Below are 18,871 nucleotides of genomic sequence, written 5' to 3' on the forward strand. Positions count from 1 at the left end.
ACAGATTGACACTAAGTGGAAGATAACTCGGCCCAAAAAAAAGTGTGAACTGGTTTGTGTAGTACTAACTCCTGGCCTCTCCTCCAACTGGTTTTCATGCAACTTTTCAAGTGCAGAACCATTAGGCTATTCAAAGCAAACATGACCTTTTACACCAGTGTTATGCCCTCTGTTATATATTGCATGGTTATTCATAGCTGCTGAGGAATGGGTGTTGTTAGAAAGGCAGACTGTTCATAATCCTGTATGACATGCAAAATCATATTCCTATATATATATATATATATATATATATATATATATATATATATATATATATATATATATATATATATATATATATATATATGTATCCAATTGCTGAACCAGATCTCGTTAACCTTTGTTTTGCATTCAGCACCAACATTACACCCTATGATACCCGCAAAGGTGACTTATGGGGATAGAGCTTGATATATCAGTTATCTACCTGACATGATGCACATTATTAGAGGAAATGGCAGAAGCTTGTGCAAAGGCTTAAGCTGCATCAAGGTGGGGCCCCAAGGTCTACATCCCACATGGGGCTTTAAGTCTTACATATGATAAATTCAATGATTTTAGAAGGATTTCAGTCCTGATTCAACACTTGAGGTATAAAGTGTCCAATAAAATACTGCCATAAAACAGCAATATTATTTCACTAGAGCTTTATTCATATTCAAGAAGTAATCCTACCCTTCAAACAATAACTTAATCAGTTCAAAGGGAGGGACTTATGTGAATATTAATATGATAGAGTATGTTTTCTGAACAAAAAAAAATGTGCCTGGGTGATTTTTATGATGACCTGTAAGAACCTCCAGATATAAGATGATGTTATTTGCACAAGTAATAGAAGTCTTGGTCATATTAATACATTGTCAAGAACAGCATCCGTTGTGTATCGCCAAAAATTGACAATAAAAGTAAGAAAAAAAACATAATATAGTGACTTTAAACTACTGTGTATCTTAATTGAGATATATCATGAAGGCATGTCAGAATTGCATTGGTTTCATGTACAGCAACCCAGTGGTGTCCTTACTGCCTGGTACACAGCATGTTCTTAATTCACACTTTACCCTGGCAATTTGTACCTGACAGAATATAATATCCTGCTATCTGTGCTGACGGAATGATATTGCCAGGTATGAATTATATGACTAATACTGCTTTGTTGGTGTAACAGTTGGAAGTCATGCATGCATACAGCAATGTTGTAAATTACAATAAAGCATGCTAAATGTAACACACAAGTAGTTGTTTAAAGGTTCATTTTCTAGTGTCCATCAAGTGAGCATACAAATGGTTGTCATGATGGTCAGAATCTAATTTAGTTCTGAAACGTGTCCAAGACTGAACCTTTATTAACAGCAGAGGGGACATAATTTTTTTTTCACATTCTGTTGTCTTCATAAAACATAGACAGGAAGTCCCCTTGAAGCAGCTTAGTTTATTTGATAGTCACCTTGCCTTTGATGTTTTTACCTCTCACCTGAACCAGGGCAGAAGTCAAGTTATTGGATAGTAAAAGTAGCCTTGCGGCAGTGTTGTCCCCTCACACCTCTAACAAGAATAAAGTGTATGTTAGAGCTAATTATTTGTATGTAGTTCTCTTGTGCATACTGCTGGGACCCTTGAACTAATTAGGCCATTGATTCTGGTGTAATACTACAGTGAAGGCTTTACTCTTGATGTAGTCGTGCAATTTTTTATTTATGGCTTTTGAGCATGCCACGATTCCAGTAGTGTCTTCCTGAAAAGGCTTAAAAATGATAGATGCTTTTGAAATAACTAGATTCCAATGTGTTGGACTTCCTTGTATAAAGTGAAGGTATAAATGTCTTTCTGAGGTAATATCTCTTACATGAAAACAAAATGTGGTTGAATGAACACAGCTGAACATGTGGCACCCGTATTCTTGTCAAATCCGAGGAAGATGATGTAAATGATATCTTTTCTATCCTCAAGCTCAAATCTAGCTGGCGAATAAAAATTGGATTATTCATCTGTCAAATTGCTGCCATTTTCATGCATGGAGGTTATGGGGTCTGGGGTGATTGAATTAGCCTGGGATCAATACACCTCCTGGGATTTTCAGATGCATTCTTATAAAAAAAAGAAAGGAACATGTGCAAAGAATTGCAACATTTATTGAATTGTTTTAACGTAAAAGGCTATGTGGTTTGGGGAGGGGGGGGGGGGAGAGATAGAAGATGTGCTTTAACTTGCATGGTGTTAAGTACGGATAATGGTCCATGGAGAAAAAAAGAGATCAGTAAGCTTTGAAAATTGATCAAGAAAAAAAAATGAACCTGAAGATGGATGGGATGAATAGCAAGTTTGGATATTTTAGGAGGGGAGGGGGAGGGGGGAAAAAATTAAATTGTTACTTTTCCCATTAGACCTGGCATCCTTCACTGAAAACCTTACAAAGAGACTTATTATGTTTTAAGCATAGCATATTACATGAAATGTATGCCTGTGTTCCTTCTGTGGTTTTTGGATCATTGAACTTTTCCACACACAAGATACTTCTTTGAATTCTGTCCCTTAATTTGGTTTGTGAGTGCTCATAAAATACAATTGAATTAGTGTTACATATTGAGTATCACAAGGCACCATAAAACAACAGCGAAAAAAATCCGGAAAGTGCTGGATTGATTGATCTGCCCTTGCCCCCTATAATTGGGATCCAGTCTTTGTAAAGTCTATCTGCTTTTATATCATCAATTGCTGATCAATGAGGTGTTGAGGTAGTAGCCTATAAAGAGAATATTGCTGTTATCACAGCTCAGTGCTTTCCAATACTGTAATGTTAGTATTGGAATAGTTTGGGTCAGGGTATAGTATGACTTGTTTGATGTGGTATTTTCCACATGCATACCACAAACAACAGTTTGAAAAACTTGACTGGAGACAGTTTTTGTTTGTTGGACAACCTTCTGTGACAATTGAATGAATGTGCCATTCCGTTATGTGCATGATCAAAATCAACCGCAGAATGCAGATACAGTTACTTCTTATACTTACAGCATTCATCAAAGAAAGAATTGGTTTTTGGGATGATTATTACTCCGTTCTGGGGGTCGTGAACACCATCACTCCCCAATAATTATGTGCACCTAAAGTGGTGTCAAATATAAAGTCCAGGGATGGTTTAAAGTTCATCATTTACATATATGTTTGTAATTCCAGACATAAACTAGCCAACCATATCAGTTTATTTTTATAGTTTATTTAGCTTAGCCAGATAAACCAGGGTTTCATTTGTTTTGACCTAAGTAATAAGAGAAGAGGCTAGTAGTCTAACCCTACCCACTTCACATTATATACATATTGTCAACAGATATCCTATAACTATGTATTTTTACAGAAAGCATACAATAGTATATTTTTCCATCAGATTTCTATGAAGAATATGCCCTTTGTTGTCTGATGTGATTGCAACTAGAAGCTCTGTGCCACAGGGGGGTTGTGTATGCAGAAGCCAGATGTGTTGACCACTTTTCTTTTTCATTTCAAGAAAATGCCATTTGTTCCAAAACTAAATGAAATTGTTAACATTGTTATCCTAGCCAAGGCACGTATGTCAGTCTCCCACATCAGTACCATGTTGCCTGTAATTGGAGTGGAAAGGGGAAACAGTTTTTCGATCTGTTGTTGAAACAGTAACATAAGTTTTTTTATCTATTCAGGGCTTAACATAGTGTCCAATATCATGGGATTTTGTATGCTCAAAATTCATACTAAATCTACTCTTTGGAAGCCGAACTAACAGTACCAAATTGAAATAAAAGATAAATTTTCACACAAAAACTAGCAAACCAAAAAAAAAAAAAAATTATATTGCAATATGTTGCATATAGTGCATTTTTTATCAAAAAGCTTGGCGAGACAGATGTTAGTGGAATTGAACATTAGCCCGGAGGATAAAAAGAAACGAGAGTGAAAAATCAACATTTATCACCATTTACCACTCATGAAATCAAATCAATGATACATATTGTTCTCTATATGTACACACTTCAAAGTATTACCACATTTCTTCTGTTACCTTACAACAGTAGTACTAGCATAGTCTGTAGAACTAAGTAGATTCTTAGTAACACCTTCTGTTCTTTTTAATAGTGCTTGTCTTTGCTAGTCAATATGTTTATAAAGCTCTTCGACAGATGGTTGGAGGTGATATATGCACTTGGAAAACAAGCTCTTATGGATTATATTTGTTTAGAATGGTAGTGGATTTCTGGTGTAGTTAAAATGGGATGTGGGCCCCAGTCTTACAAGTGATTTCAAGGGGGATAATTGATTAAAAAATTGATGGGAGAAATATGCACTAGAAGCCCTCATTGTTCATACACATGCGTAAACTAACGATATTAAAAATACCAACCAAATATCAGTACCTAGTATCTTTTGGGAAAACATTTTGTATATAGTTTGTTGAGCACTGTGCTGCAACATCTGCCGCAACTGAGTAGGTTCTGAGAAGTACTTGGTACGAGACTTAGTCAGCGAAGCCTGTGGTAGAAACCCTCTTCACAGACAAAGACAGGACTCCCAAGAGGGGATACTTGTCCCACTGAAATTGAAATGATAGTGATGACTTTCATTAAAAATAAGCAATAATAACTCGGTTCATATTGTTAATGAACTGAATCACCCGGATAGCCATGGGTCACATGTTATGTGGAACATTGTGCAACTAACATATGGGTCTGAGTGAAAATGACCTTATCAATAGAGCCGTGGTTAATTAATCCCTTGTCAGCAATACTGAATGCTGCAAAGTCACCAGAGAAATCATAGGATTCAACAAAGCGAGGAGAAAAATAAGTTTGTAATTTGAGCATAGGGGATAGGTTGACTTTTTGTTGGTTTGCAAAAAAAAAAGTAATATCTTGATTAGGTATGAATTTTGCTATCGATCGTGCACGGGTTTCTATCAGTAAATGAGCAAGGGATAGTGTGATACTGTGGCATTGAGCACACTTAAAGCGCTGCGCCACTCAACTTATCTTTGACATGATGAATTAGACCTTTAATAATACCTACATAGATTTATAATACTGTGCCAGTGGGACATTTTTTTATGATTGAAAGAAAATAAATTTTTCCTTCACCCACCCATAAGTATATTTTTTACCTTTTATCCAAACGAGTGTCTTTCTACTTCAATTGGTTACTCATCAATTTCCAAAAAGTAATATCAGGGTAAGCAATTGGTTGAGGAATATATCTTTTGTAGTTTCACATCTGAAATCAAACACAACATCTTTTCCACTCTTTGCCTCTAATATTCAGGACATCCTTTTGATTGGAAGCCAAAAACATATCAGCCACCGAACATCTGTGCATTGAGACTTTCACTTACTTTTTTGCAAAGATCATTTTTGCAATTGGTAGCAAAATTAATTTTGTATGTAATAGTGCTAGTCACAGGTCTTTCTCAGTGGGCATGTTCTAGGTATATACATATTGGGAGTTCATGACAAAAATTGACTTTGTCTCTTGCTCGTGAGCGAGTCTTTATCATTTGCGACTTCCTGCTGGAAACTTAATCAGTCTGAAAGATGATCATCACATCGCAATTGGCATATTGCATGCAAGCAGTAATGTGTATTAGATGTTGATGCCAGCAGTAAACCCCTCAAACACTAGAAATAGTTGTTGAGAGGAAAAATTCATTCATTCATTAGGTGCATTTAAATGTTAAAGATAATGTTTGTTTTTGAATCATGCTGTGGAGAAAATACAAGGTAATGAAGATGTGTCAGTTTTGCTGCCAGACTAGGTTTTAGATAAAATACCTTATAAATCAAAACACTCCCCCTTATATTTCAACTGTCTGGGTTTAAAATTGAAAAGAGTTTGTTATTTGTCATTTTCCATTCAGGGAGGGTTTTATTGTCCTTTGTTTGTGGGAGAATTTCTCAAACAAAGCCATTCTGTACAACCCGGGAGGGCGGGCCTGGAGGATAGACAGCACACTGGGTAAATTTGAACAGACTCAGCCAATTAATATTGCAATAGTCTCTGCTGTGGGAAATCCTGTATAATACATAATTGAATTATTTTCTTCATAATGCACTAACAATAGAAACTGCCTGGTCTGCATTTGAACTGCTCTTCAAGATGATATAACATTTGCTTGAGAAGAAGGCTTTTGTTTTTCCAAAGACATCTGAAATGTCAAAGGATGGTTTATACTGCTTACGGTTTTTGTTAAATCTGACGTGAAGGAGGCACCTTAAAGAATGCTTTTTCCATGGATCAATTGAAGTTTTTTCATAGTGCATAAAAAAAGCATTCAGTTAAATTTAATCTTGTAAATCTGTAGAGTATTGTTGCAGTTTTTTTTTTAAATGATATCAGGATTTACTTCAGAAATAAACAGAGGATCGGTGCCAACTTGGAAAAACCAATGAATGCATGATGTGTGTCACTTGAGAGAATGAGGGATCTTATGTGGGTGTGTGATCTGCATTCTTAACAACATTGCATTCAATCAATCTAACTTTTCATTGCTTTCATCTTAGACTTTGCACATATACTACTAATGTATCTTGGGCATTTTTCAGAGTATCCCTTATAGGCATTGCTGACAACTTGCTAAAGTGTGTGTGTGGTTTTATAAAGATTCTTGCAGACTTGTGCCTCCCAACATAACAACAGAACATCCCAGCTCTGCTCCTCACTAGATGCTTGGGATGTTCTATTGTTGTATCTTGGCTGAACTTGGCATGACAGACTGCAAATTGAATTAAACTATTTCTCACTTAGCACTAACTAACCAAATACATTGCATTAATTACGCACAGGTGCAAATACCTCTACCCTGGAGTTCCGATTTGTCAACTATGTAACACGTAAGTAGCAGGTAGATGCATGGTGCTTGAGCAGGTATGACCAGTTACACCACAAAGGCAAAAAGAATTTCATAATTAGAACAAAGTAAACTTCTCCCACTTCAAAGTCAACTACCTCTTACATAGGCATACATGTATGTGCAGATATGTGGTTCTGCAGCTAGCAACTCGCAATATTTTTGCAGAATTATAAGGAAAAAGTAATAAATACTGCCAGAAACAAAGGTAGGATCCATTTTCCTACATATGAAGTCCATTTTTCTGAAATATTCTAGCTTTGGGTTTTGCTAAGTTAGTTAAGCCTTTACGTCATACAGTCTGATTTGCAGACAAACAAAACTGTTGGAGTGATATGTAATTTTATCAGGAAAACTTGGCACAATAAAACGTACCAGTTGCCTAGGATTTACTCATTAGGTGGTTATTCTAAAGCAGTGGTTACCACAACAGGACTGCAAAATAAAGAGAACCTTTTTAGTTAGCACCTTCAAAGGATCATGTCGTCTCACTTTTCACTTCAAATTGGTAAAAGTTGGGTGGGAGACCCCTGTACCTCTTCTCACACAACGATAATGAGTTCAGGATGTGTTTGAAGTCTGCTAGGCATGCTTAAAAAACTCATTTCTACAAAAGAATTGAAATCAGATCTGTTGTTTTAATACCCAGGTCAAAACGTCCAGCATCTTTAATATGCAAGTTTTTTTCCTTTTGCATTTCCATCTGTGTTAGGTAAGTTCTTGAAAGCCAGACTGAAAAAATGAACATTTAAAGCTGGCATGTACGAGTTAAACAAATTTGGAGCTCACTTTAAATGTTCTCAGCATAAAACCTAGGTTATTAACATATTTGCAACACACACCATGCGGAAAATATTTTTTTGCCTTTGTGATGTAGTTGGCATACACTACTAACAGCACTGTGTGATAAAAGATCATGTCAAAGAAAAGATAAAGATGTATTAACTTTCAATACAATCAAAGTCAATGTTGAAGATTTTTGTTTAGTTCTGAAGTTGCCACAAGAAACTGTTGCCTGTTATGCAATGAAAGAAAGCATTTCTTAGAGAGGTGTTGTCTGTTCTGCAAAGTCACAATGGTGGCAGCGGTGGGATCAATCTCAAATACAACTTTGCAGTCGTAGATAAACCCTAAGTCTAACATTTATGGCAGCAGTTTTTTGTGGCAGTTTTTGAAACTTGGCAAAAATCATCTGCCGTGATTTTGTTGTGTTTAAAGTGATGTGAAGTTTGACATGATTCTTTTTGCTTTGTTTCCCCCTTCTGGTTTGGACTGTTAGTGCTTTTATTACCTTTGCCCTCTTAACTTCTATAACTAGGGTGGGGGTAAAGACATCAAAGAAAGATGAATAATTTTCCATTCTTACTCTTTTTTCAGATGAACCCTCAATAATCCAATCTCCACAAAGCAAGAAGGCTCCAAATGGAGGTATTGTGAGCTTCTTCTGCAAGGCAAGTGGGAACCCCGCACCAGATATAAAATGGCAGAAAAATGGAAACGATTTGGGTACCTCAAAGCAACGCTACCTGGTGTTTGATATGCCATTTGGGTCCGTCTTGAGGATAGAGCCAGTGAGACAGAGAAGAGATGATGCTATGTTCACATGCACGGCCACCAATGGGGTGGGAGAGGCAGCCTCTGCTCAAGCACAGTTGACGGTATATCCCAATGATATGGGTATGTCATTCAATTATTAGATGTCAAGATTAAAAAGCTGATGGTGCTAATTTGTACTTTATTGCTACTCATTCATTTCCTATGTGGTTGTCAATTTCCCATGATAAGATATCGGGATTGGTATTAGATATCTGATGGCGTGAGTGAATTAGCAGGCAAAAAGCATGATCTGCCACTGAAATGGTCCTATATCACATAAAGCCACAGTCCACAGTAAAGTTCCCAATTAAGACATCATATTCGTATGGCAAGCTGAATATCAGCCTGTCTAAGTGCCAAAAGTTCAGAGATCTGTAGCATTTTCAAAAGAAAGTTTTTCTAGTTCCATCTTTTTGCCCAAGGCATAACAGCTGTCATAGTAAGTGATGTTGACATCTGGGAAGAAAGTTTCTTCTGTCTGTTCTGTTTGCTTATCATATCTTCAGTGGGGAAACACGTCCATTCCTTTACTTTCTTTATTTCAGCATCATGCCCGCTATTCAGTCCTTTTGCTCTACTGTCAGTACTACTAAACAAGAGGAAGAGCAATAACATATTATATTAAGATGTAAGCTTTTCAAACAGACACAGAGTGTGTGTAAATTGATAGAAGTACGAGAATAAGTTGATATTTCCTCTGCTGCATCTATTCATCATTCATCATCCCGTGCATTGTGGATTCGTTTCCTGTCATTTGTGCCGAGGATAGATAGATAAAGTTAATCTTTTATCTCTATATTGGCCAGCCAGTTCATTGGCGTGTGGAGGACATGTCACCTTTCAAATTTCATTATTAAAATCATGTTGAAATACTGCATCACATATTTGCTTTATTTTATTATGTCATCCTACAACTGCTCTATTGGTAAGCGTTCTCTGCTCTTGATAATCATTTCCCACAAGATATCTAATTATACACACCTACCGACAAATTTTAATGTAATTTGTTGTGTACTATGGATGAGAACTTGCCCATAATTTAATTTACCTCATATGTTATTTATGAGAAAGTATGAAATAGCTCAGGTTTTCTTCCTGGTCTGTAATACATGAGTTTTGAAGTTTTGTCTGATCATGCATGAGTGTATTACAAACAAGTTACCAGTTTTTGCACCAAACCTAGAGCAGACAGAAAGGCTATGGGAATTAATGTTTTATCTTCTTAACATAGCCATCCTTCTCTTCTCTTATCACCTCCCATACTCTCCCTGTTTTATATTTTTCTATAAAAATGAAGAAAATATACATTTATAGGACTAATCGCTGAAGTTGTGGGATGTTTGAGGGACAAGAAATAGTCATTGAGGTCTTACGTTTCTCTGGGACTTCAAGAGGAGATTGTCTGATGGATGGGGCGGGGTGTGTCAGCATTAACATTTTTATACTCATTCACATTGGTGTGCCCTTTACTCCGGATCATTGGATGTCTTCTAGAATGAATAGGGATCTTTTTACTTATTGTGTAGAAAAAATATATGCTACCCTCTTATCCTTTTATGTACAGGCTAACTTGGAGTGGGTTTTCCAAGGTGGTCATAGAATGTCTGTCCTCACAAGCTGTCATCTCATAACAATTGTATTGGCACCGGGTGCTGAGTTATGATAGAGTACCTGGGCTTTCTTTCTCTGTTGGTAAACCTTTTTGGCCCAAGTTATATTCAGTTTCTAAAACATTTAGTTCCGCATGGTAATTGTATCTGGATTTTATTTTAGTAAGGCTAACAGAGATTAATGCAGCATGGCCTGCAAGGTTTGCTATCCAGTGTGTTTCTAAGCATAGGGACCTGTAGGTTGAGTTATGATATGTCACTGACAGACCAGAACACAAGGGAAACCACTTTACTGGTATATAGGATACTGCAGTTTTGTTAGAGAGATAATGTTTTGCATTCTCATGTTTTTTTTTTCTTCTTTCTTTCAATTTTGAATTGAAGCATGGGCCTGTGCAGTGTTGTGGGATTTCCTTTGCACAAAGGCTCATAATGCGTGGAGGAAATTGTCCCATCTGGAACTTAGATTTTATTGAATTGTTTCTTTAATTATCAAAAGTAGAAAAGCAGCCAGTGTTCTTTTTCTAACTGGAGTGCACTAACTGAGGTCTAGAGTGCAAGTCTGTAACCATCTACAATTTCATGTGTAACAGACCCCTAATGTGTATGAAATGCAATATTTGGTCATTTTCTTTTTTTGAATTTGATATGTCTTCAAAGGATCCAGAGTTTTTTCTTTCTTTAATTTTAACTATAACCATTTTTCAAAGTTGATCATTTTCAATGCCGTGGTGTTTTAAAGGAACAAATTATTGTTGCTAAATAAGACTTTGAAAGCTATTTCTTATCAATTTTTTTATCAATTTACCTTATCACTTTCCCTATCACTTTCCTCTCCCTCAATGCCGTCTTCATCTGATTCAATCTTTCACATAACTTGCTTTATTGTGATTTTTAAAAAATGCCTCCAAAATTTTCTGTGTATTTCTTGTCTCACTTCAGTATGGTTAAATATCTGATTTATAGAATCTTGCTAATATTTAAGTGTGCTTTAAGTGATTTTCATCTGCCCAGGAATTGAGCAGTGGCCTTTTATCTAAGTGGCTACACAGCTGAAGCACAGTGTGGCCTTTTCCTCTCAGTCTCCACATGTGAAAGTGCATCGTCTCTTTAAGTGGTTGTAAACTGCCCAAAAAACATACTATGGCCTTTATACTTTTTAACCTCTACAGCTTATCATCTCCTTAACCTTTATGTCAAAATAGTTCTTTAGAAGTGGCACTTTTAGCCAAAATTTGCCTGGAGGGCTGCTTTTTTATCCCCCTGTCAGAAGTGGCGGATAGTTTAGCTCAGATGTAATACTCTTTAATGTGCAAAAGGCATTGTGCTCATTTGTGGCATGCAAGCACGCCTGTACGTCTGATCAAGATGGATTCTTGATGTATTACATTAATGAAACATTTTGCATTAACACTAATGTTTTTAACAACCTCTTATCTTGAGTAGTGGTTTTCTTGTCATCAAATAAATGACAAGTATAAAATTGACCTTGTTAAACCGACTTTGCCAAAATGTTGGCTAAAAGCAATAGTGCCTCCTCCCTTTCCACTTAATTTGAAACCAAGTGACCACACCAGTTCTTTTTGTTATGTGGGTGCATACTGTTTATTTGACATCTTTTGCAGTTTGTCTCTATAAAAAAAGAAAAAGAAAAGAAAACAGTGGTGTTAGTGACAGTGCTGCTTTCAGGTTCAGATGAGGTCACCATAGTGCATATTGTGTTTAGATATTTGTTAATCATTCATAACATGGACAGGGATTGGTGTGACTAAAGTTGAGATGGGCTATAGAAAGGCACTAAGTCTTTCTACTTTCATAGTGCATAGTATGGAAAGAAATAACATTTCCAAGTGTACATACTTGTATCGATAATAAGTTTATTTGAATTCCAATAACTTGGGGGAATATGCCAGAGTCTCTCAGTTAAGTATTTCTGAAGGCACCCTCTTGTTTTGGGGCCTATCTCCAAAACAAACACTCCAGCCTTGTATTGGACCTGCCAGCCTTCATTAGTATTGGGGTGAGAACTTAAAAAACCTTTTCATGCATTTGTTTTTGCTGTCTGTCACTTTGTTATCACCAAGACTAGGACTAGAAATTTAAGTAATTGTTTTGGGTCTGCTTCTCAAGTCTCTTAGGTGATTTTCACAGAAGGAAACTTTGAAAAAAATGAATTTAAATGGATAAAAGACAGATTTGCGTGGTATTGATGACATTTTTGGGCTCACAAAGCCCTGATATCTTGTGGTGCCAAAGACTGGGCAATTTTATCTTTTTATTGACAGTAATAATTTAAGATAAACAAAAGAATGAAGATAACTTGCCAGGTTTAAGTGAAAAAGAAATAAGCAACTTCTATATCTGCCACCACAAGTGCCCCTCTATTATGTTATAGTTACAGTTGGATCTATTTTTGGTTTTCCTTCTTTTTGCAAGGCAAATGTGATTATGTTCTCTCTGCTGTACAGTTGGGGAAATGTAATTACTCATTTCCCTGTAAGATTTAAGTAATGCTTTAACAATGTGTGTGAATTTTTTTTTCACTTGTATTTTAGGATCTGCATCTCATTTTCACATCATTGAGACGCTGGATTTTTCTTTCTCACCAAACAGACTTAATTCAATTTGAATTCCAAATAAAATAAGGTTGGAGTGTTAGGTCTTAGGTCAAGCCGTATTTTTATTTTTAACTGACAAGTGCAACTTGCGCCTGTTTCGCATTTATGTCCAGATGTATTGTAATGTTTTGATGTTACAGCCAAAGCCACATGGAGTTCCACTTAAAGCTACATCCATTTTTTTTTTTTTTTTTTTTTTTTTTGTCTCTGGGACTGACTGATCGGCCCTCCCTTAAAACATCTTGGCATGAGAGTTGGTGTATTTGCAGTCCGAGTCCTCTAAGGGTCACTTCATTGATGATCCTATCTCCCTATATCAACAACTGGCCCTGCTGCTACCAATTTCATCTTATTTGGCTTCACTGCTTATCCGTGCCATTGTGGGTTTCCATTTGGACACTGTTGCTACCTTGTGGGCTGCTCTCTAAAAAGATACACATTTCTGCCACCCAGGTTTAGCAAAGATTAGTTTTCTTTCCGATACTATCTAAATATGTTTCTGTTTTGCAAAAATATGTTCTTTACACTGATTCTAACTAGGGAGACCACACACTGAACATTGAAATGGTACTGAGCTTGATATTGTTTTTGATTAAAATGGTGATATATAATTAGAATCTAATAAAAGAATAAGTTTTAGATGCTTATCAGTTTACTATGAACTTTCAGAATTTAAAATCTCACTCCCAAAAGCTGGTTTAAACAAAATATTAAATTTTTTTTCTGATAGAATTTTCAGATATGCAGAATTGTGGAGGGCAGCCCTCTATTCCAAGGGTCCACTGTTCAGAAACTAAAAGAGCCTTGATCAGAAATTGACTGCTTTTCCGAAGGTCCACCTTTCAGAATGTTTGAGGGTTTGCTATTCCAAATGTCCTCCATCCGAAAAAAGTCGATTGATGCAATAGCTGCACATAAACAAGTTGTATTAGTTGTGTAATCAGGGCACTGACCTTGTGTTAAAGAAGTGCATTTAAATTGCTAACTTGGTGATGTTTAGGCTATATCTGTAACCTTAGGAATAGCAGACCCTCGGAACAGGGGACCCTCAGAATAAAGAGGCACATCCAACTTTAGGTATATTTTTGTTTGGTCCCTGATTCTAGATCTCGCCTTATATGTAAATATTCATTTTTTTTGCCTTTGACATTGTAGAGATGCCACGCACAGCTCCAAAAATTGTAGTCCAACCCAACCTGAAGTCTGTAGAGAAGGACCGGCCTGCCAGTATGCAGTGTGCAACAGAGGGGACTCCCCCACCTAGGATATACTGGCTTAAGGACTATATACCAGTGGATATATCAGACCCTAGGATAACTGTCTCTGAATCTGGTAACATATTGCTATGTGGTGTTGTATATTCTGTAACCACCGACTGGAAGAAAAAAGTTAATTCATTCATCTGACTGCAGTGTGATTTAATCCATGTCTGCAGCAGTGTAGTTTTAGTTAGCCAGAGATGACTGTATTGAATAAAACATTTAAATGTGCAAATGATTGATTGCATTATGTCATACACTAATATGTTTAATAAGAAATTCCAAATGGTATTTTGCATTGATTCACTTTCAAACCAATGTGCACATTTTATATCAAGTAGCATTATGAACAAAACCATTAGAACCTTGTGAATGTAGTGATAGATAACTGATTTCCTGAGGCTTTCTGACTGACAGTAATGGTCTGTGGTTGATATTGCAGGCACGCTCAATATTATGAACAGCCGAAAATCAGATCAAGGGAAATATGAATGTGTTGCAGAGAATGAAGCTGGAGTGGCCTATTCCTATGCTGCCAATCTATATGTGAGAGGTAAGCCCTGTGCTGAGAACCATTGTGCTTTGCTCTGTTGTTGTCCTCTCCTTTCAAACAAAACATCTTAAAAGCATCAACTTCCACTTTTGATAAAACAAATAAACATACCATTGTACTACTACAGGGGAAAATGGGAAATAAATTCAAAAATACAGGAACATGAAAACTGAAAGAGCACTCCCAGATCAATTAATGGAACTTGAAGAAAAGAATAGACAGGTGCGAGCGGCAGACAGTCTCTAGATAGCTCAAGTGATTGTCAGATAACTGAGCACTAGTTCGTCAATCATTTATGACTGTGTTTGCTTTGTAAGAATAACCTGCACTTGATCTTAGAACATTTATGCCTATTTGACTAGGTATTCCAATTGAACTGAAAAGTTCCAAATATATAAAAACTCTAATTTAATAAAGAAAAGACACAATTGAGAGAAACTGATATGACATATTTTCTTGCCCTGGGCTCAGATGTAGGTTAGCCAGAGTCATTCATTCTCTCTCTGCCTAAGGTGGCCTTTTTTTTAAGTGGTAAAATCATAAGACTTGACTATTGATTACTCCAAGTCTGTACCAACACAACACAAAGTGAGATGCAGTAATGGTTTCCAAATTTCTAACATCTCACTTATGCAAAATTTTAACACTTTCATTATGTATTTTTTTAACACACAAAAAGAAAAAAAACTGTAAGGCAAATGCAATGCATTTTTGAGAGCTTTCCAATCATCTTTTCCTGATATTGCTAACAAAACAGTTTCAGGAAAATCTAATCAGTTCTGTTTGAATTTAGTCATTAATTACCTTATATGTGTCAGGAATGCAGCCTTAGTAACATATGGCCTTCTGAAAGAGATCTGATTAGGTGTTAATATGATCAAATGTTTCTGAGTTGTAACGGAACTGTTATGTAGGATTCCATTTCCTTTGGCAACAGTTTTGTTCTTGGGCTCAGGATTCACTTTGTTCACTCCTTGTGTACACAATACTGGGATTAGGCTATGACTCATACTCTGGACCTGCTTGACAAAATTTGGTAATAGCATTCAAGGAAAAACAATCGAGATGGCTTCCAAACTGTAGCTGTCAGTGCTTACTTGATAAAAATTTAAAGATTACTCTGGACAGATGAGAAAAGATTTTTCAAGATGAAGCAAACTGGCTTAATAAACATTAGTGAAGGGGTGAGAAATGAATTAATAGACTGTACTGTATTATTTGACTGATTTCTGCACAGTTCAAGCTGATCCTACAGCTCCGTATAATCGGTCATTTCGTTAGGAAAAGAACATCAAGAACTGTTATGTGCTGTTAGTGCAAAGTAATAAAAGATGGGTCAATTATATCTCAACATCAGAATTGTTTTTTAGAATTCACCAATTGCCCTTTTTTCCCTGCAGTATGAAATTCTTAGAAACAGCAGATTTAGAGCACAGGACTGGCAAAAATGCAGTTATGCTCTCAGTAAGTCTGTCCAATTTTAGCTATTTCATACAGTGATTCCTTGTCTGGTTTGGGGGTGTTTCAGCCTGCAGGTTTGTTTGAATATGATGAATTTGATAGCATCTAAAGCCACATTGATTTTTATCTACTGAAAAGAATGATCAATATGAATATGAACTGTTGCTTAAGGTTGATGAATTTACACCTTATTGTAAGTCTGATTAATGAAAGCTCTATAATTAGGTTGAGAAACAGACATTTATTGCCCCAAGAATAAATATTTGTATGTAAAGAAGGATTTTAGAATGACATAAAAAGCATGATGATTTGGTGCATCAATATTCGTGACTGAAAAATGCTGAAATTCATTTCTTATTTGATTGAAATCGTGATGACATAAAAGAAATTGTAATAGGAACACCTCACCTTAATTCCAATTAAAGGAAATTGAGTCCTCATTTAAATAATTGTAATTGCTTGAATTGTTTAGATCACTAAGTCAACATCCACTGATAGATAAAAAGCTATTGATTTTGGTCTTAGATGTGTTTGTATTCACTGGGGTATACTCCGGACGTCAAGACTGGAAGGGAAGGCGGCCATTATTTGGCACTGCTGCCTTATGAGAATTATCACAACAGTAAAGATGATCAATAATCCAAATATTTACCTGCTCTTTGGAGAACTCTAAGTTCACAGACATTGACGGACATAAAAAAGGAACCTGACTGCAGGATGTAGTTTCAAAAGATTTTTTTCTTTAGACAGATATTAGCCATCTTTTTGCAGCCAAATGAATTCTTTTTACTTGTAAATTTTTTGTGCATAAGTTGTGTCTTAAGGATAAATGTATGAAAAGGATTTAAAGCTGGAAATTGTATATTGACATACTATTTCACTCTTGTTACAGCATGATTTGATTGTTCAAGTCAACAGCTGCATATCCCTATGTAATAATAATGTCTCAGTTTTGTCTTGCTGTGTCTGTAGGGGAATAGGATTACATTATCCATATTTCTCCACAGTAGGTTGTTACATAATGGAAAGTCGCATTGCATTCCACTTGAATAATCTTGATAGATGACTAACTTTGCACATATATTACCATTTATTCTGCAGTGGGAGACTTCTGCTTGATTTATTGCAATATTTTTTCCACTTCATATTTTAAACATTACTCAAATGATTCGCTTCTGTTCACACAGCACATTGGTTAACTAAATGCCATTCCAGCCAGAACTTGTCTGGGGAAGCACCATAAATATCAATGATAATTTGATATATTACAACCATTGTGTTCATAACTACCATATTTTAGATTTTGTGTGCATCTACTGTAGACCTTGAGACATTTCAATTTTTTTTTTCAATTCATTTCTTAAAGAAAATTCAAAATGCAACTAATTCTAAGATAGAGTAAGCTAAATTTATGTAGATTAATGGGTCACTTCAGCTCTGCATAGGGTCCCTTATCTTTGGCTTTGTGGTAATTCATATGCATCTTTTTTCCTATCCAGACTTCTTTATACTGTTGTGTGAAAAAGTGTTGTTATCATCCTTTTTCTGGCCTAGATTGAAAACGAGTAGGGCCCCTGCATGAAATGGCATTTGCTGGGGTTCCCCACCAAGGACAGACTGATAAGAGGGGTATCAAAGAGGGCTACATTGTCTTATCCAAACACTGAGCTAAAATCTGAAGGGATTGCTCACTGGGGAATTGATAAAGAAACTTGGACCAGCTCTTGCTTCCATGTTTGTGGCTGCTGATCAATAAACAGTTTGTGTTGAATGAAGCAGGACACGAATATCACTGATATGCCTTTGAAGATTAAAGTCAATAGGTTAATGTCTCGTACCAGCAGGCATATAGTGGAAGAATTACACGAAACCAGACCAAGAAAAGAAGCCAGTGGAATTTCTTTTTTCCCCCTAACTTGGGCAATTAAATTGTTACTTTTGATCATTGTTCACTGCGGAGTGCGTACACTCCTTGAGTGGCCATCCTGCAGTGCAGCAATCTTTCAGTTGTGATACAGCTAGACTCCAGGGTTCAACTCTGACATTTTGGTTTTCATTTAGATCTGAAGCACCATAGCTGAGCATCTTATCATGTGAGATTACTCTGATTCATTCTCATGCAAGAGGATCTCTAGAGCAAAGTCTTCACAGCCAGTGCTTTGAAAAATACACTAAGTTGGTTACTTAAAGGTTAGGCTAGATTACATGTGACCCATATCCCTTTTATAGCTTGTCACCTAAGTGCATTATCAAATTGTTGCATTAGAAACTGATGGTATCGTGGGGTCTCTGTCAGAATTAAATAATCTATGAACCTTATTCTTAGGTCAGTTTCTCCTTGTATGCACCACTGGCTTCTTTCAAAAACTAAAGTAATGTATCCTTTAATGAGCAAAATTCATAAAACATTCAAATGGTTAACCTACAAAATGTGGACTCAAGGAACTTGATAAATATTGAAGCAGCAGTGAAGCAGGAAAATTTGTGGTTGGCAAGCAAGAACACACTTTAGGGTAGAGATAATGCAAACTTGCTGCTATCTTTCTTAGTAAGACACTTGTAAAGGTCAGGAGTCTGTAAGCTTCCAAGGAATTTTGAAAGATTTGATTCAAGGTGTTTCCTTTTAGGCTGCTCTGCATTGTGAATTATGTCCAGGTTTACCCCTACTGAATAACCTAATTGAATGAATTGAATGCTGCAACAGTTAATTTAAGTAAAGTTCAGTAAAAAAAGAATGTGAAATTACTACAAGGAAATGAAAAAAGAATCCAATTTCACTTAAAAGACACTTACACGCTGCCTGTGAAGCATTATGATGTGAATAAAGAGTTTGATTGATTTTTTTCTTTTGTGGGAAAGCTTTT

General features: G+C 36.2%; 1 protein-coding gene across 19 annotated transcripts in view; it reads left to right on the forward strand.

Annotated features, from left to right (window-relative positions):
• The window catches only part of LOC106157176 (receptor-type tyrosine-protein phosphatase delta), a 97,295-nt gene that overhangs the window by 41,120 nt on the left and 37,304 nt on the right, over window positions 1-18,871 (forward strand). For 11 of the 19 annotated variants that reach the window (XM_086999155.1, XM_086999159.1, XM_086999154.1 and 8 more), the window contains 4 exons: window positions 6,846-6,893; window positions 8,288-8,587; window positions 13,890-14,066; window positions 14,436-14,546. In XM_086999155.1, coding sequence (XP_086855281.1) covers window positions 6,846-6,893; window positions 8,288-8,587; window positions 13,890-14,066; window positions 14,436-14,546 — 636 coding nt within the window. The remainder of the gene's footprint in view (window positions 1-6,845; window positions 6,894-8,287; window positions 8,588-13,889; window positions 14,067-14,435; window positions 14,547-18,871) is intronic. The other 8 variants (XM_086999164.1, XM_086999167.1, XM_086999162.1 and 5 more) reach the window with 1 other exon arrangement.

This window comes from Lingula anatina, chromosome 1 (assembly GCF_051362555.1).
Source record: "Lingula anatina isolate TDL-2025a chromosome 1, LinAna3.0, whole genome shotgun sequence".
Classification (NCBI taxonomy): Eukaryota; Metazoa; Brachiopoda; class Lingulata; order Lingulida; family Lingulidae; genus Lingula; species Lingula anatina.